Source organism: Papilio xuthus, unplaced genomic scaffold (genome assembly GCF_000836235.2).
Source record: "Papilio xuthus unplaced genomic scaffold, Pxut_1.1 DF827542.1, whole genome shotgun sequence".
Classification (NCBI taxonomy): Eukaryota; Metazoa; Arthropoda; class Insecta; order Lepidoptera; family Papilionidae; genus Papilio; species Papilio xuthus.
Window position 1 is genome coordinate 2,840,193 of NW_013531107.1, and position 21,270 is coordinate 2,861,462.

General features: G+C 32.4%; 1 protein-coding gene across 1 annotated transcript; it reads right to left on the reverse strand.

Annotated features, from left to right (window-relative positions):
• Positions 1-6,453: 6,453 nt before the first annotated feature.
• Positions 6,454-11,655, reverse strand: LOC106118844 (chaoptin). The gene is made up of 5 exons (XM_013313599.1): positions 11,484-11,655; positions 10,720-10,864; positions 10,537-10,647; positions 7,473-10,462; positions 6,454-6,837 (listed from the first exon to the last, which is right to left on the reverse strand). Exons 1-5 carry the CDS (start codon positions 11,653-11,655, stop codon positions 6,551-6,553), a joined length of 3,705 nt encoding a protein of 1,234 aa, XP_013169053.1. The 3' UTR covers positions 6,454-6,550.
• Between the last annotated feature and the right edge of the window lie 9,615 nt (positions 11,656-21,270).

Here is a 21,270-nt window from a genome sequence, read left to right on the forward strand (position 1 = left end):
CTACTTTCAATCTGATTTTAGTCATTTTCATTACTAGAAAAATTTGGCCAATGTATCTCATTATTTGGAGAAAAGCTACTTTTTGCTTACTATAGATGTCAACATTCTCACGAGTGACTACTACCGTACAACTTCCGTTCAGTAATTATTTGACTCAAAAATAAGTAATATTTTAAAGATAACTTTTCCAGCTATGAATGCATTCCAGCGTAAAATAGTATCAATACTATTTTAAATTCCGACACGGTCAATACATTACTCACATTAGTCAATAGGAATACATTTACAATTTGTTGATGTCAAAAAATGACAGATGACAGCGAACTCTTGGCGCTGGCGCAATTTATTTAAAGTTTAAAATTTTCTCCCCATTGTCTTAAATTTTATGATATCCTAATTTTGGTAATTTAAACATCATGCTATTCAATTATTCCCTTTTTATATTCACTTAAAAGTGGAAATAAAGAGTCGACACAATTTTAAAAGAATGTATTTGTTATTTCGCTCCATGTTCATATAAACTTTTGCAAAACTGTAAACCTACAATCGGCAGTAGATTTAAAAGCTATAAAACAATCAAGGCTTTGGCTTAAAACGATGAATGTAAAATTGATTGTTAGAAAACTGCTTTTTATTTGCTTTTTTTGGCGAGCGCTTGTTAGTGTTTTTGCTCGACGATTTTTGTGCTAGTAAAAATGGAGCGGACATTTTGATTTTCTGTGAAACTTAAATAATATATAGACAATATTTTTATTACAGCACTTAATTGCCTTTGGTATATATTGTTATTTGATATTCAAGCTATTTTCGATGATCATTTCAGCCTAAGAAAAACTTTAAGCTTTGTTTAAAAAAATTAAAAGATGTATAAAAAAGCAATCGATGCAGTCATTTATTTAAAAAATTAATTTAGTATGAATATTAAAAAAATGAATAATGTAGTAACAAAAAGGATATATATATCGAAATTTCAATTTATTAATACCACAAGCGGATCGGATTATCTTTAACAATTCGTACATAAATTCTCGTTATGACGTAATAATCCGTTTCCCTAATGTCGAAGAAACTTATTTATGGTAAGAGGTATTTTGAAATAATACATTTACGCACTTTGGAGCATATAATAATTTGTATAGTCGTGTCTAGAATTGAGGTTTACTTCTTCACGATGGAGAAAAGAGATGACTAGGTTTAGTAATTTATAAGAAGCGTAATTACGTGTTTTTAAATCATACAAGTTGTTCTAAATTTAGGAGGTGCAATTTTGGACGCTTAACGTTCATGTGATTAGCTCTTTATTTAAACGATTATATCGTTCCATAGTGTTTAGGTAAGCAGTAACCAGTGTATTTTAATATATTATAACGATAATTGTACATTAACGAATATAAATCGCAAAGTAAAATACATTAATTTAGGAAAGACAAACAGAGTTGTAGCAATAAGAGGCGAGCATGCGCGGAGTTGCAATGCGCCCTCAACCGAGAACTGACTCGTTAGTGAATTAAGTTATGTCTACTTCAAAGCGTGTGTTTACGTTTGACTGAAGCTAAAAATGTTATTTCACATTTAGTACGTTAAGCGGATGTTGATTTTAAACGAGAAGAGAAGGAAAGACTAGAAAGAAGTTAATCGTTTATTTTTCAGACCGATTTTTAATAGCTAAGGCAAAATCGAACTGTGGTGGTTTCTAGCTAGTCGCGTTAACACAACACACATTTGAAATAATTTTCAAACGGAAATAATTTAGTTTGTTAAATGATTGTTGATTGGATAAGCAAGTTGAATTATAACGCGAAAAAATTTCTATCTAAAATGATGTTTAACAACTAATTGTTTCCTTAAAGTGTTAGGATAAAAAGATAATTTTATGGATAAATCGTAATTTAGTTTTTTTTTGCGGCAAATATTCTGCCGAATCCAGGTCTTGGTATTTTACATGTTGCGAAACTTAATTCATAATAATAGCGTTTCTGTAGTTTTGAAATTCTTTAGTACAAAAGGAAGTAATTTGTAAGTGTGGTGTAATACCACATTTCCAAACCAATACGACTTAGGGTCCTCCAAGAATCTAGCTTATCACCACCTCAAAGGCCGGCAACGCATCTGCGGTTCCTCTGGTATTGCTGATGTCCATGGGCGTCGTTGAACACTTCGGTGTTCCCGCTGCTCGTTTGCCCCCTTCTGTTATAAAAAAAAAAAATTACTACAGCTTTTTCTCAATGAAAATTTTAGGCCAAGTTACTAGCAGTCGTATAAAGGAGGTCAAACATTCTTGACACAATTTGTCTGTTTCGTGTTCAGTGCTTACATTTAACTGTGGGTTTTCACTGACGTAACCCTTGTGTAAAAACATTTTGTCATCTCTGTCATTCTCTTTGAAAAACAAAGACAGCATTATGTTCAGAAGCGCTAGCCGTAGCGCTTCTTCATAGCTTTGTTTCGACTCGACTCCATTTTCAAGGACGGTAATTTGGTATGTAAAAATATTTTTTTCATAATATTTTATTATTATTCCTTCGTTATAACCAAAATCAAGTTTTTCCATTGCCACTTTTTGTTAAAGAAAAAATATTTTCAATATGTTACAGTCGTGCGAAATAAATTTATCTTTTACTAGTCTATATAGAGAATATTTAGAATCCATAGAACATTTTGATTATATTATTATATTTGAAATCTAAGTAAGATTAAACTTTATAGTATACTTTTTAAATAACAACCGCAAATAATTTATGCAGCCGAAAAGATAAATAATAAAACTTAGCTACAATAATAATTTTCTAAGATCCATCCATCACGAAAAGGTCATGTTGGATCTTATGCCGAGTGAAATATGAAACAAATTCTATAATATTAAGTTTCAAGTAAAATCCTCCGACCTTTACAAATACAAACTATCTACTTTGATGAAGAACAAAATTTCAATGTTAAAAAAATTGAAGGTCAGTGTGGGCTGAAGATCAAAAGACTAAAGTAAATTAAATTTATTTTCTTAATATACTAGCGGTCGCCCGCGACTTATATTAGCCTTAAAGTAGCCTATAATATGCCGGCGTTCATCAGCTAGCTTCCCGTCTAAGTCCCGTCAAAATCATGGCAATGCGGACAAACATACAGACAGACAAAAAACCAAAATTGGTTTATCGATACCCGCAACGCAGTACATCACGTGTTCGAAATATGATTTTTTTCTTGATGTTACATACGGACACTCAAATGTTAACAATCTTACTGTAGTTTTACGTTTCTAAAACATTGTTTGAAAATGTTATCTTAAAAGAAAAAGAAAATACTAAGAAAATACTAACATGAATCTTTTGGTAGTAAAAATCCGTGGTAAGAGATACAGACATCAGACAGGAAAGTATGCGTACTAACATCAAAATTCATGTAATTTCATCGCTTAGTTAGAATAGAAAAAAAGAGACACAAAATTCTTTCACTGGCGATACAAAAGCTCTAAATTGATTTTCACTAACACATTCTAGAGAGACAAAGGCGTTTCGCTTTTACCTCCGGCACATGTGGTGTCCTCTTTTTCAGTTGGTTTAACAAACTATTTTTTTTTTCAATGAATCTTTTTGTCTTCTATTCCACTGACGTTGCCCGTATGCCTTTATCCGATATTGGAAGTTTAATTTTTTTATAGTGTTTATATACAAGTTTACAATTTGAGCATTTAACTTTTACTAACTATAGATTATTTCGTATTAAAACACAGATTATCGATTCCTTTTATAAATGTATTTCGTTAAATTTGGTGACGTAAATTTAAGTCCATATCAAATCAAAACTCACAATTATCATAAACATTACCAAATCTCAAATGTCGTAAATAATATTGTGATAATTTCATTTAATTAAGAATTAAACTGTATCTTATTTATGCATGTAGTCACTGTAGATAGTGGGAAGGTGTTTTGAACTTCATGTTTATGTAAATTCTTTAGCTGCATTCTCGGCATTGTGGAATGTATATGTTATCTTCCATAAACGAAGTCTACTACAAAGTAATTTAAAAGAAGCCTTTAGTTTTACCAAATAACAAAAATAACTAAGAATTTGAGAAAAAAAACAGTTGCAAAAAATCTCAATCAACTTTTTTTATAAAAGCAATAGTACATTACTAACAAATACTCGATTAAGGATAATACCTTAAGGAGTTGTACGTACGCTACGTGTATGCCGATTGAATTGGAATTGTTGCCGTCTGGCTTCTCCGTGGGGACTTTATCATATTTCAGGTCGACAACGAACGGGCTTCGGGCTTATGTCAAATGTAGGTAGCCTTCGTACAATATGAAATTATAAGGAATACTCATAACTGTAACCACATAAGCGCAAATCGAATTAGTCATTTTCTGGCTTCTAATCTATCTTTAGATTGTTTTGTATTTTTTTACTATTCTTTCATTTACTTTAAAAACTTAATCACATTTGTTACTGTTGTGTACATTACTATGTGTGCTAACTGTCGTTCGTGAATTCGTCCGCGCGGTTTTAACAGTGGTAGAGCCCGCTTTAACATTTTCGCACGAATTGGCCCGGCTCGCCCGGTGACATACCATGACCACACAGAAGACAGGCGTCAAGTGGAAGCAATTCCGCGTTTCGTCTGATGAGTGTGCGTCCCGGAGGCCTAATTTAGACCTCTTTCCCTTCCCATCCTTTTTTCTTATAAGGAAAGTATGTGAAGTGGAAGTGGACTTTCCGGATGAGAGGATGCATGGAAAGGGAATATATTTTCTTTCTGTGCATCCTCTCCTCCGTCGATTAAAGGTAGGCAACGCATATGCAGTGTATGCCTATGGGCAACGGTCACTTCGCTATATCAGCGATTTCAGGTGGCCGCTCGCTCGTTTGCCACCTTATGAAATAAAAAAAATTAAGAAATAAATAGAAGTCTATTCCTGAATTTCCTGAATACGCATATAAACTTCATTAAAATCGGTCAAGTCGTTTCGGAGGAGTATGTTGACTAACATTGCGATAAGAGAATTTCATATATAAGAATTTAAATGTTCGCAGCAAATATTTTGTTTGGAAAATGTTGAAGATATAGATAATTTCGTTGAGATGCTATTGCCCTCTAATAATCAGGATTTTTTATTTTTTGTTTAATAATTTTGTCATGTACGGTTAAGTATGTGCTTATTCTATATTTAATTATAATAAGTTAACTTTATTACTAGTCTCAAGTAACACTGTAAATCCTTAGAAAAAACTTTATAAGAAATCTTCGTTAGATATTAAACTTGGTTCGTACTTTAAGACTCGAGTGCAGAGGTTCTTGACTAAGTTTATTCATATCGCAGCTTTTCACATTAGAGCACATTGTCAGTACTTGTAGCTTATTTTTATAAATAGTAAAATATTTTTTAAATAATATTATTAAAATGAAATAAGGAAGGATTTTATAAATTTAGTTCTCATTTTTTGTATGTTTAGTGTATAAAGTTTAAGTGGTCATTTGACATCAAGAAAATCTCTTACGAGTATTTTTCTCTCGTTAAAATTAGATCATTAATTTAAGATCTGCTCTACATTTAATTCGCAATCAAAGCAACCATTATTTCCATTTTTGTGTAAACGCTCTATTGCATTTTCATGTGAGGATTAATCCGATTGCGGCGTTGGGATGTAATTGAGACGTGACATTCGAATTTTGTCCTATGGGAGTTGTTAGTCTCTACATAGAAATTATCCCAATTAGATTGCAATGCAATATGATTAAGCTTCTATAATTAATTTGATTGCATTATCTAGTACTGGCTATCACACGCGACTCTGTCCGCCCGGATTAAAAAAAAAACTTACTTAGTAACCTATGTGTTATTGCGTACTATAATATGTTCTACATCCTTGACAAATTTCATCAAGATCTGTTCAGCCGTTTTGGCGATACCTTCAAACGGACATCCATCCATCTGAATATTCGCATTTATAATATTAGTAAGATTGGAATCTTCAATATGACAATATTATGTATAATAGCATAAGAAAAATTAGATGCCAAATTCTAAAAAAAATTCAGTGTCTCTGATTCATAAGTTATCTTATATGTGCAAGAAGATTTATTTTACGTTTGCATTGGTTAATTCAAATAGTTCACTAAGTTTTTGTACGGTTATTTCAAGAGAATCTATATTAAAAGAGGAACAAAAAATAAAAACCGGTGACTCATAAAAATATTTATTTTTACATATTTACATCGGTCTTATTTTATTGATTATACATTTTACTACAAACATATTTAAAATGCTCACTACTTCCAAAAGTGTGGTGTCAAAAACAGTACAATTCAAAATTGTTTAATTGTTAATTTACGAACTGGAAATCTCTGATATGATTCCAATGATTTAAATTTTCAATTTAAATTCAATGTTGTTTCATTAACTGAATGATAACATAAGCTACGTTTATATTTGTTTCACAAATATTCCCAAATGTTGAAGCGTTAAACAATCTCGGTAACAAAACTTAGCATGTAAAATACAATAAGACAATATGTACAATATTAGGCTAATTAATTCCTTATTATTTATCATCTTAATGCGAGTGTACAAAGGGTTATTATAACCATGTATAAGATATTAGTGTAGTTTGGTTGGGCATCACTGGAGAGGGCGCTAGCGTGGCATTCGGCCTCATCTGCTCTCAGCTGTACTAGAGGTACTCTACGGTTGTTTTTGTCGATACAGAATGCATCTCTAACAGCTCTACGTAGTTCTGTTCCGGCCTCGTTCTCTTGAAACCATCGCCGTAGCCAAGCTCCCAGCCAGTTCAGTTCGCATTCGCAGCGTAATGGATTGCCCGTCAGGATCAGACCACCTGATGATATAACATTTTGATAATTAGTTGCGTTAATTAGTATATTTTGGTACATGGAAGAATACGACATAGGCTCACGGATTGTTTTATGTATGATGATTTGCCTATTCTTGAAAATTCGTTTAAAACAATTTCATTTTAATCAAGTGTACTTTATCTCTGCATAGATAGTCCCGTAGACTAGGTTTATACAATTGGCAATAAAAATGGTCATTCATTTTTTATATATCGTTGAATGTATTGTTGGGAGCAAAAATTCCATTCAAATTAATATTAACTAACAATCTAAACATAAATTGTAAAACTGCATTTTATTATTATACAAAAATGGTTTTATTTCTTTAATATAGACAACAATATTTTGAGCGGTGGTTGAATATATATTTTTATATAAAAAAAGTCAAGTATTTATATCTCATGTGCTGACTGACAAATTATTTAAGCTATTGCTATAAGTGTAGACTTGTAAATAGCTATATGTTAACTATCTTGTGTCTATTATTGTTACTTTCTAGCTGTAAGTCTACCATGTAAATAAATAAATAAATAAACATATAGATTATTGAAATACATAATAAGAAAACTAAAAGACTAACTACAATGCTATGCTACTTTGTAAAACGTTTGAATCATACCTGATAATAGTTTGGTAGCGACGTGACTCCAACTCGTGAAGTTCGGATAGAATATGGCCGGATTAAGATTTTCAATTTTATTATAACTGAGGTCAATCCCCAGTTGTGGAACGAGGCCAAGATGTTTCATGAATTTATTTGGTAATGTTGTTATCGACGTTTCAGTTATCTTAATAAAGATTTCATGATTCGATGCAAAGGATTGAAACGCGTCGTCAGATATATTTTTTAAGCGTTCTCCTTTTATTTCTATGTATCGTATATTACGTGCGTCGATTCCATGTAATTGTTTATCCATATTTTCATCAGTCCAGTGAATAATTAACTTAGTTAATGATGGTAATGAATTTGTTAAGTTAGATATGTAAAAGTTGGAAAGGTTAATTGGCGACAAGGTCTCAAGTTGTATAGATCGTAGAGATATCAAAGGACGGAAGGATTCTACATCGATTACATCTAAGTTATTGAGCCCAATTATATTTAAGTACGATAAGTTACTTAACCACTTAAAACTATTTATAGTAATTTTCTCAATAGGATTGTAAGATATATCTAGTACATTTAAATTCTTTAAATGATACCACATATTTGGCACAAGAAAATTAAGACGATTGTGACTAACGTCCAAGTGTCGAAGGCTCACAAGGCGTTTTACATCAGTCTCTTTGAAACTGGAAATATAATTTGATGTTAGATTAAGAGTAGTCAAGTTTGCCAGCGGAAGATAAGGCACAGACTTTAAACTTACGTTGGCGAGATTTAAATATCTTAAGTTTGGAAGATTGTGGAACAGCTCTTTGAAATTAGCCTTTATTACGTTACCACCAAGGTCTAACCGACGCAAGCCACCCAGGCTAGAAAATGTATTATCGGATAATACAGTCAATAAATTATTCCGTAAATTGAGGCTCAACAGAAACTGAGTATTTCGGAATATGTTATTATCAAGGTATTCTATTCGATTATGCGATAAATCAAGATATCGCAGAGTGAAACCAACTTGCGACAAAGCCGTTACAGGAAACAGTGAAATTTCATTATAACTAATATCCAAATGTTCTATTCTCGTGTTTTTAAACACGTCCCTAGGTAGCAATCTTAAATTATTGTGGTCCATTTTTAAATATTTCAATTTACTTAAATTACAAAACTGTTCCACCGATAGTTGGGTGACGCCGTTAAAAGAAAAATCTAAAATTTGTAAAGACTTGAGCCGAGTGAAAGCTTTACGTTTGATGACATTTATCTTATTTTTATGTACATCTAATATTTCCAAAAACAAGGACTCTCCAAAAACATCGTTCGGAATATGTGTAATTTTATTATGCGATAAAATTATTTGTCTAATGGAAGATTCCGTGGAAGAAAAAAAGTTATTTGGCACCTCAGTTAGGCCGTTGTAAGAGCCGTCTAAAATACTAATAGGAGTAAATGAATAACCTTTTAAAGTTTTAATTTGATTATGGCTAATATTTAATGTAAAAGTTATATGTACATCTGAAACATTCTTTAACGAGCTTAGCGAGAAATACGTGAAATTGTTACTTTGTAATTCTAACACTTCCAATTTAGGCAAGTTAACAAAAGTGTGCTCCTCTACGCTACTAATTATATTATTAGCAAGAGATAAATATCTCAAATTGCTTAAGTTATAAAAAGAGTTTTTAGTTAAGTTGTTAATTCGGTTATAAGATAAATCTAAATTCCTCAAATCCGGCATAAAGTTAAACGTCGAATTATGTACGTAACTCAAAAAGTTGTATGACAATCTAAGATTAGCTATAGCCAGCGAAATATTATAAGAATCGTCTAAAATTATATCTATTAATCTATTATTATCTAAATTTAAATATTTTAATTCAGGTAACGCGACCATATCGAGTAATTTTACAATATAAAAATCATTATTATCAAACGATAACCAACTAAGTTTTTCTAAACCTTCATCAAAGTCAAAAGGAAAATGTCCACTAAAGAGGGTCGAGGAGGATTCGAGGATATTCAAGGAACCTGTTAAATTAGAGAAGCACTCAGGATGTATGTAGTATAAGTCGTTGAAACTGAGATTAATCTCTTTCACTGGCATCTGCGCCGGGAAGACGTTGTTAGAGATTTGAGCAATTCTATTACCTTTTAAAATAATAGTTGATAAAGATGTGGACCATTCTCGAAATTCGTTAGTATTTAAAGAAGATATGCGGTTGTAGCTTAAATCTAAATAACGAATCGAACCTGCCTCGATGTTATGAAGCGTAGATGGTATTGTAGTTAAAAAGTTTCCGGCGAAGGAAAGTGTTTGTATACGGCTCGGGAGTAAGGGGGACACCTCAAATTGATTATATGCTAAAGATAAATGTCGAAGTCGTACGACCTGCGCCAAACTGTCCGGTAAGTAAGACAATTTATTGTGTTCCACTTCTAAATGTTCTAAAGAATTTTTCAGACCTAAAAATATATCATGATAAATAGCACGAAGATTATTGTAAGATATTGATAATCGCTCAATACGATTATTCGTAACTAATAATTTTGGTACGAGAGTTAATTCGTTTAGATCGAGAATAATTTGCCTAATTTGAAATTCCTTGAGGAAAAGGAAATCAGTGTTATCGCTTATCTTATTATTACTTAAATCTACCTTTTCAATTTTTTTAGTTTTATTATTAATACAACTCGAGTTTATTTTAAAATTAATCATATTATGCCGCATGTGTAATGATTGTAATCTAGGAACATTATGTATTAAATCACAGGGAAGGCTTTTTAAAAAGTTATTCGACAGCTTTAGGACAGTTAACGAAGATGGAAGTGAGTTTGAATCGATCGTTCTTAAAAAGTTTCCTTCCAAATCTAATTGTAGCAAGTGATTGAGACTTGTGATTGATTTTTCATTTAATTCTGTAATTTGATTGTTGCTTAACGAGAGGCTTGTTAGTGTATCCTCTAAATGATACCATTTTAAATCAGATCCGATGTGTGCTATATTATTGCTGAAACAAAATCATCAATGTATTAAATTCAGAATTATAATACGATATACTGTTTACTTACACCAATTACTTACTTTTGCAAATTTAACCAGTTTAAAACTTTTAAGTCTTTTAGACCTTGATGAGGTACCTCTGTGAAATCGTTGTATCCGAGATCAAGTGATGCAAGTGAATTAGCCATCGAACTAAAACAATACATTATATATTTATATATAGCCTATGTTAAATGATAACATATTAATTTTATGTTACATTACCTAAAGGCATGAGATTCAATATGATGCAATCGGTTTGCTACAAGTACTAATGTCTGTAAATGTAAACCATCTAAGGCGCTTTCTGCAATTATTTCTAAATTTGACATGCTTATGTCCAGGTGTTGCAGCTCTATTCGGGGCCATTCTGGAAACATGGAAAAGTTAACATGTTTTTATAATAAAGCGTAAATATTTAACATTTTAAATAACATCTAAGATATAGAACGACTATCGGGATGCATTAACATTGTAACATAAATAGTAACATCTTCAAGTGACTCTTCGTCAATATAGTTATTGTTACATTATTATTTTAGAAACTTGTGGCTTGTTTTTGAAACAACCACTATTATGTTGCAATATAAATAGTATTCCACGTACAGGTTGCCGTGGTGTAGGCAGACCTCCCACTACATAGAGGACTATTTTGTCAAACAATATCAAGGTTGTGAAAATCCATGGGATAGCGTCATGATATCTCTTTTAAGCAATGCGTAGGCGTGTTATGGTTGATATTTGTCCGCAAATAATAACTTTCGTTAGCATACTTCTGTATAGTTGAATTGTAAATTTTTATATACAAACATTTCATTTACATACATAAAATTTAAGTGATTAAAAACGACGAACATGCGTAATTGTCGAGAGAAGAATTTTAACAAGAAGGAGCAATGAAAAATGAAATCGAACTCCTCTGGATGAGGCCAACTTAGTGATCTCTCTCCTCTGATTAAGGTGATCACTTAACCGGGACTTAAAATTACCTGGAAACCTGTGAAGTGGGACGGCGATGCAGGACATGTGCGCGGCGCGGCACGAGCAGAGTGGGCTGCGCGCGCAAGGCTCCAGGGGCTCAGGGCTGAGCGCGCCCACCAGCAGGCAGGCCGCCAGCGCCGCCTGCAGCGCCCGCCCCCGCCCTTCATCCCCTAACACCATCACTACGACAAACATAATGAATAACCCTTATATTCCTGAGAAGTGAATACCTCACTCCTTTTCTGTGGATTACGACGGCAGTGCCACTTTTATTGACACTCATCATCATCGCCCAGATACTTTAAAAAAAATTCAATAATATATATAATATTAACAAAAGTGTCATGTGAAAAATAATAAGATATTAAATCCGTTCAAAAACATTACAACACTTATGACACAACCAAAAAGAGAAAAAGAAAAAAAATACTCGAATCGATCGATCCAGTAAGACAACATGCTTATTTACGTGTTAAATTATTTGAAAAGTAAGTAATACTTTCCTAGGCGACATGATAAAAAATATGTAACTTTCCTCATCCATATCACATGACTCAGGTGATAAAAAATTCAGAAGAACAAAGTGAGTAGAAGTATTGTGCATACGATAGCATGTATTGTTAGAAGAAAGCTTTAAAGTAATATCACCTAGCAAATTGAAATAAAAAAGCAATGGAATAAATCTTTTGTTAACGTTTTTTTATGAACAGATTAAAAACTAATTGTTTTTCATATACGAAAAATAATTTATTATCTCTATATATGTACATTGGTTCCTCGTTGTTGAAGGTCACGACCTCTCTCCTTGACCAATGTGATGTAAGATGTATCTCAATTCTGTGCGGTTATCAGCAATGGATGGAGGATGGTGTTATGCATTGTGGTGTCGAGCGCAATGCATATTTGATCAGTCCAGCGCATAGGGAGGCAATTACTATATCTCAAAACGTATACATTCAATTTAATGCATAATACATTAAAAAAAAATATGTCTTACGCTGGTGATTGCCACAAACATTCGTGTTGGGCACATAGATAAAAGAAACAACTGTATTCTTAAACATGTCCCCATTTGAAAACAACGCGTTTCCACTGTCATAAACATATAGTCATCTTAGTTCCTTTCATAGAGAAAGCGAGAAACAACAATATAATTTATATCAATATTTCAGCAGTGTAAACTGTCACGGTTATAGAAAACTTTTACTGGTTACGTTTAATTAATCATGAAAATGCAGGTGTAAAAGTTGTCATAACTTTTAAGTAAGTTGGAATGAACTCTTATTTTTTGTACCTTGAATAAATCGACCAATTACAGTTTCAAAAACTTTGTTAATAGTATAATTTGAGTGTGAACTACGTAGTTTATTGACAGTGAATTATTATTTTCCAACAGTTTATTCAATAATGAGTTAAATTGAAATGATTTAATTGAATTACAATTAATCTGCTGTATCTGAATTAATTAGATATTTGACATGTTAATTATTATAAAAACAATTGGACTTGTGCGTCGATTTTATCTGGTATTATCTTGAGGTGCTGTAACCGCGGTCGGTTCTGTCAGATAATATATTAGACTACAGGCATAAAAAACAAAAGAAAAACGTACAAACAGCTGCAAAATGAAAAGAATTTCGATGCAATTTTTATTGCCAGGGGCGCCCACCAGGATAATTTGGTCAGTGTATAGTGTCAGTTTAATTAAAGCTGGACGACCTTCAAAAAGCGTCTAAAAAATTCTGAGTCATTATCATCATCAGTTCACTATACGTCCCCGCTGAGGGGTCCCTACAATAAGATAGGGATGACTACGCCATAGTCAACCACTCTGGCTCAGTGCGTGTTGGTTGACTTCCCACATATCTTTGAATTTCTTCGCAGATATCTTTTCTGCATAATCTAAATTGAAGCTGAATATAATTTGTCGTTAATTATAAAGGTAAAAAGGTGGTATATGTTAATTAAAATTTTACATATTAATTTCATTATTTTTGATAGAACTATGAAAATCAGTTGAACCTCATTAAGGAGAAACCAATATCGGTTTATTTGGCCGCAAGCCATAAAATATCATTACCGTGAAATCAACGCTACTATACATAAGTTGAATATTAACTTTGTTTAAAATGTATATTTTTAAAATATAATTGTTTTAATTATTGCGCCTTCTATCTGTAATTTTAAGAAAAATTGTTTTAAAAAACATGTTACCATGTGTTTTAATTTCTGAAATACTTGTTTAAAACAAATTGTATATTTTTATTTCAAAGGGATACATCGCTTATTTTTATAAATATGTTCATAAAGGTACCGTTAAAAATGCGGTCGCGATACGCACAAACAGCAATTAAACAAAGCAAATAAACACATCAAGTCTATTATTACATTCATTTTATAAATTAGCAATGATTCCAATTAATTAGCTATCAATTTATTATTCCACCGCAATACAAAAGGACTTCTGTCATATTTTATTTACGCATTGTTCCAACGTTATAGCGCGTTCTCCGTGAAAGTGTCGTCAAAGTCACCTAAAATATATGCACATACTTAAGAAGTCCTGGACCGGTATAAAAGTGGATGTACATATTTTGTTCTCCTTAACATTTTTTTTGTGACCAATGTTCCATGATCGAAACACTGTTTGATTGACAAATTAGTCGCTAGCAATTAGACGTTGAGCGACTTTCGTTTAAAATATATTATCAATTATTTTAGTTAGTTTTTAAATTAAGTAAAATTTATAATCGCAAACTTATGTCCTTTACCGATAAAATAAATTACTTTAATAACTTGAATAAATAATTACAAATTAATGAAATTGGATAACATAAAATATGAAGTAAAGTTTGAATACTTACGAATTTTTATAAATTAATCACATCACATAACAATCACTATTAAAAATGCAAATAAAAGTTTATCAAACAGAAAAAATTCTCTCACTTTTTTTTAAATAAAATCGTCACTCACAAAAGAATTTATTTATAATCTTTAGGGAATACAGATATTTATTCATTTTAAGTTGAACTTTGATGTACGTTGAGTAAGCTTTGCGGAAAAGACGACCTCCCTCCACGACAGATGGGGACAGACTGAAGCGCTGAAGGCCGTTAGAGGGCAGCGTTGCCGTAGCCGCGTTCTACTCGTTACACCTTGAAGGTGCGTAGCTACTCGCTACCTCACCTGGCTCACCCTCATTTGTCTTACGCGTTAATTTTTTAAATCTAAATCCCTGCTTGAACAACTTTAACACGATGTTACCTCGTTTAGCACGTAATTCTTGCCCTTTGCCTTTAATTTAATATGTAGATGTTCAAAAACCCATTAAAATACTATTTTGTCTATATTGTGTTTGCATTTTAGTGCACTTACTGAACGGGAAAGAATACTTCAATGTTAAACGATCGCAAAATTTTTATGACTTTCTCATTATTTTAAAATCAATTTTTATACAACAATGAAAGTTGTAATAGTATTTTCTTTATGAGTTAAAAATACTTATTTGTTTTGCATTTTTTATAAAAAGAAAAGAAGAGATTTGTTTTTTTAAAACGGTAAATATCGGATCTGGCGTCATGATCCACAAGAGACGCTAGTAACCTTGACCCTGATCGTGATCGTTGTATAACTACTAACTTCAACCTATTTTAAAGCTATAATAAAATTTAATTATCATTTTAATAAGGGTAATTCAGTGAATTCAACATAACATCGTTTCTCTTTCATGTTACGGTAATTACAAAAGGTCTCGAGGTTAGACAGTAAAAGTCAAGTAGCTTAAAATAAAGCGTACGTAATTGTTAAGATGAAGTGCTCGCGCTTCGTACGACCGCAATTATTTACGTCGAGACACAGGGGGATGGAGAGGTATGAGTAGCGTAGAGAGAGCTCGACGCGACGTCGACGACACGGCTCCGGCGTGTGAGGATCGCGCTGCGCACTCCCCACTTATAAATACACCCCTTTGAAATGTTTCTTTTGTTTTAAACACTTTATATACGTGTCTCATATTGCATTTCAAAGAATTAACTGCCACTCACAGAGTCGGAGAGATCTAACAAAGACCCTTAGTGTAGATTTCTAATATTAACTCTACAAACTTCTATATTTTTTTCAGAATGTACGTAATTAATATTTTGTAAATATGAAGGCAAAAAGGACCTTTGACGGATCTGAAACTGGTGGCTAGCTACACCGGCCTACAGGTGAGTGGCTGTTAATTTATTAAAATCTCTTAGAGAAGTTTTATAAAGTTAAGGAGAGAAAAGTAAGAATCTTAAAACTTCATAAGCTGATTATAAGGTCTTTTCGTATAGTTTTATATTGTATCATGCCCTCAATATAGTGGTCTGTGTAACTTGCCAGATGTAAAAATGTCCAACTTTGTGCATAAGATATTTTAAATGATATACATTTCACGAAATGAGCATAGAAATATGTTTTAATTTAGCGTCGGTACGTAAAAGCTTCGCAACGAGGAGATAATAACAGATTTTAAAATAAATCCGTTGCTTCATTATTTTGAGTGTTTCGTGAGTTTTTTTTATGTTGGTTATTAGAGAAAAGCTAATTAAAAGTGTTTGTATTTATTATATAAAAAACGTACCTATCGATTAATATTTTTAATTAAAAATATTAATTAGATGTTTCCATTTAGTTGTACAGAAATAGAAATGATGGTCACAGAGAAATACTGTTGCGTCTCTTTTACTTGTGAGACATTTCTGCTTTATATTACGTAGTTTAAATAGTATTAATAAAATACTATTTATATGAGTTTTTACATGTGCAAGCTCTTTTGATTTTACGTAATATTCCCTGGAAATCTATAACATTTCTACGGTAAGTAGCATTAACTTTATTTGAACTCGCTTCCATACATTTAATTTACGTGGGATTATGTTCAATATAAATTTCAATTGATAGGTACATGAGGAAAAAAATTATATATTTTTTTCGCAATCGTAATAACAAATTTTTATAAGTATATTTATATACGATCAAAGAGAAAGAGTTTGATGTGTTTGATGTTGCGATATACGGGCGTGAATAAAATTGTGTACGTCGTGGGATTTTTATTTAGACTACTACTGGTATAAGTTTTTTTTTTATATTATAAGGTGGCAAACGAGCGAGCGGCCACCTGAAATAGCTGAAATAGCGAAGTGACCGTTGCCTATAGACATACGCAATTGCATACATATGCGTTGCCTACCTTTAATCGACGGAGGAGAGGATGCACAGTGAGAAAATATTTTCCCTTTCCATGCATCCTCTCATCCGGAAAGTCCACTTTCACTTACCATCGTTTCATTAAAAGAAAAATGGTGGGAAGAGAAAGAGACGGGACGCTATATCTTCTATAATGTCAAAATAAATTCTTTCTTAATTTGTATGGAGATGAATGGTAGAGTGAATACTTATAGGAAACTACAGGCGTGGATGTCCATGTCATCGTATAACTGAAAAGTCGGTAAATATATTAGCTAGCCACAAATATCTTAAGCTACATTAAAACTACAAACATAACCGACCATTCAGAATTTTGCGTCATTTCATTATACTGCTTATAACATTATGTTATAGTAAAACCTAGATAACTAAAGATATTAAAAATTTTACGGTGACAAAGTGCTTTGGTGCGTGCATATTCATGGTAGTGGTCATATTGTTCTAAAGAACATTATATTTCAACTGAGACAAAATTTTTCTTTAATTATTGTAGGCACAATGGAAGAAAATGTGTAAAGTTTATTCAAAGAGAAAGAGTTTTTCATCTTTCCAGAATAGAATGTAGATCTGGTTTATATTGCGAAGGCTCTTTGCAGACACCTCGTGCCGTGCCAGCTTTGTGTCGCCTACCTCGCTTATTCAATATTTATTTTTATACTCTTGAACTTTTATTAATATTGTGTTGTCTAAAACATATAGTTTTGTCGTTAATTTTATAATAACATATTCTCGATTAGAATTAAAAAGAGGGTTATTTGAACATGGTTAGTTGTAATTACAAAAATAATTTCTTAGAATCCATGTCTGTTTTCTTTGAGCTCATAGAATTTATTATTTAGCTTAAATGCACTTTTTATATACATTCTATTGATAGATATTAAAATGTGGGCAGTTTACTATTATTTGTTAAGGTATATTTCTTTGTGGAAAGCTCTTATTAAGTTTTAACGAAAATAATGTTTTAACTAACTCTATAAATTATAATTGCATCTTATTTAATATATTTTTGTGGCAACAACAGTCTGGTTCATGTAAACTTAGCTGCAAAACTCAATGCACTCGGTAGCGAGCTTGACTTATAAATTATTCAAGTAGCGAGTCGCTTCAAATATAGAACAGGCGCTGCGATATTTTGAGAACAACTGGTGCACTATCGGCGCAGCGGTGACATTTTGAAGCCACTCTATGTATGCGATTCCTTAAGTTTACCCTAAGTTATAATAAATTTTAAACTTAAGTGAATGTAACTGTCTTGAAAGTGGAAATATACAACTATATATGTTACTATATTTTGTACAATAACGATCACATGTTTTATGTCACTCAACATTTTATTTCTGTTTGAAGATGTCAAGGTAACCTTTTGAACTTAATACTTTGTAACACTCGGAAGATTAAATGGAGAGAAAAATTACCGCGTAAACCTATTCTTTTACCGCAACTTTGGAGGGATTCTTGGCGAGTTTTTATAAAATAGAATGGTTTAATGAAGCAGAGATTGTTTCTGTTTTAACAAAAAAGCTTTACAAAGATAAAACTTTACTGTCAATTTTGTGTACAAAAGTGTTTTTTTTCTCTTTTAAATAACGTAGTCAAGACAGAGAACTGTTCAATATTCAAGCCAAAAAAAATCCTTTTCGCTCACGGTTTTTACGCTTCTTGTATCGTTTTTCCGGAGCTTTATACATATATATTTTGCTTCGGAGTTATTAAAAGCATTCGAAGCGTGTAAAGAACCAAGTCATGTGTAAGACAGATTACTAGAGAATGATATCGATTGGGATTCTCCGATACAGCTCTTGTATAGAACATTCAATAGAATGTTAAAGTTGAACAATTTCAAATGTTTTAATTTTCATTTTGTTTTTTGTTTGTACAAATACAAAGAGCGTTAAAAACATGACCTAAAGCCCTTGGTACACAGAGTGACTGTGGACAACTTACCTTGCGTTTCGAGTACCACGTCGCGCGCGCTCCGTGCACACAACGTTGACTTGTCGACGTCAATACAGCGGGGTAAGACAAAACCCATTCGCTTCGAGGCGATTCAATAGCGGATTTCAAAAAGGTATAGAACTGACAATAACTTTCGATAAGTCACGTGATTGTCGCACGTCAGTTCAATACAATTTTGAAGTTCGTTATGGAATCGCTTCGGAGCGAATACAGTTCGTTTAAACCCCCAGGCATAGCGACTAAATATCAACCATATATGTAGATTAGGTTCGCCATCTTGCAAATCACAGCGACTTTTCTCAACGATCTTGATAAACAGGTTGCGGGTGACTGGTATTAGCGAAGACAGAGAGAAATGTCGACGACGCGTGTCTCTGTGCTATTGCATTAGCGACCAAAATCGCCGGGTGTCCAAGAGGTTCGTAGCTTTGTGAGCGAAGGCCCTTAGAGTTTATGACTGATTTTTCTCTTATAGAAGGATCATTTAAATAACTGTAATTAATTTAGGTAGTTACAACCCAAAATTATGGTAAATAATTTGTTTCAGGCTGTCAATTCTACCTTTATATTTTCAAATTCGTAAAAAAAAACGCCCGAACATAAAAATTTAAAAGGAGTGTAACAGCCGAAACGTAACTATTTTATGTGTTTGTGTGACTAATGGTTCCTAGAGAGTTTCCTTCTATTTATAACTTTTTGTCCGTCAAATGGCGAGTAATGTCTTTTGTGAAAATGTTTCTTACTTTAAGTATTATAATCGAAAGAATGCTGAGGTAAGTTCATAATATTAAAATGCATAATAACATTATGACGTTAAATACATTCACAAAGTACACAAAGGAGCACAAAGAGTAAAAATGATTAAAACGTAGTCGATTTTTAGCTGGTATTTTAAATGTATTTATGCCAGCGTTTGGTAAGCACCTGCCAAGTCCAACATGCGGTTTCAAAGCTAAATAGCACATTAAGAAAGCCCGTCCTGGTAGCGCTTTGTTAAATATTAAGCTGTTCATACACAGCACACACACATTGCTCTCGCTTTGAGATCCTTCGTACAATTCATTGCGAATAATGACGTAGAGTCGGGCTCTTAAGAAATCAACGTTCATTTTGTGAATTATTATTTTTTTACATAATTACTATACAACCTTGTTACGTATACGTTGATTGTAACCGTGAGTTTCCACTGCTGAAAATCTGTATACAATTATGTTGTTGGAAAATAATAATAATAATATACTGTTTTTCAAAGATTACCAGATGAAAAATGCCAATTCTTATATAGATGTTTAGCAAAAAACTCACACGCTCAAACACATCCCCCACATATACTATTATAACCAATCCATTGTTTTGAAAGCCGTACCTACACATGCTAAGAGCTTCCCTTTGAGTGTTTCGGAGAAGGGGCTCACTACAAGTGCTCCAAAACTGTCAACTAAAGAAACTACCTCACTTTGATCGCGTCACGACAGCGACATGTGACCGAAAGCGACGAGATGGAATCAGAAAGTGTAATTATAACCGAAAAAAATCCTTTAGTATCCTCCATTATATTAATTAGTAAATGCTAGACTTAAATTATCGTATATTGGTTTTATAGTGGCATTAAACAGGTCATGTTATATTTGTAACAACATTACCTATATATTAATCATCGTGACAATGTTATAAGATGTAACTAAACTTTCGTTGTTCAACAATCGTATTACATTTTTTTATTTAGTTAACTATATTTGAACTTATTATATATCTTTTTTAAATTCACAACTTGCAATAAACAACACAATAGTCTCTTCTCTATTATAGGTTGGATATAGATCAAAAGGTCAATGAAAAAGAGGGACTTTATGAAGCAAACGTAACGAATTTCATAAACTTGTATGTCTTGTAATTTGTAAAAAAAATATTTCATGTTGCTCAATTCAGTTATTCGTTGTTTGAACGCGAATAAAGGCAATGCATGTGGGTGTATAAAGGAATGTACGTTATGCTGGTCACACACGTTAGGTTTTGCATTTTAGTTTGGATTTCATATGCATAACTTACAAACAACTCAACGGTGTATGTCACAAAACTGTAGTGTTATTTATACTATTAAACTCGGCCATGACTGAATGTAAGCACTGTCATGCAAAACCTAACGTGTGTGGTTTATATTAGGCCAGTAGTAGAAGCGCGCTCCCTTCCGCAGCGTTGCTCTTCACCAAATTAATGGATGCTCCGAATATAACTGGAACGGAAATGAAAAGCTTTATGCTTCGAATCTAAACTGAAATAAATATACACACTTTAATATGAAATTAACACTATTATTTTCATAATTAACTTTCAAATTCAATGTTATATCAAGGTTCACAACTCAAGTCAAAGTCAATATGCCGTAAGGACACAATGTCTTTGTAGAAAAATCGGAATTTATAAATATGCTAAAATAAATCTTTATTACCTACTTGTCTGGATTACGGGAAAGAACGTAAAGCCGAATATTCAGCATTCTTTGCATTAATTAAAGTTTAAACAACACCATCTCCGGGATTAAATTATAATTTATATAATAAAATGCACACATCTTTAGTAAATCCATTGCGAAGCCTAGTC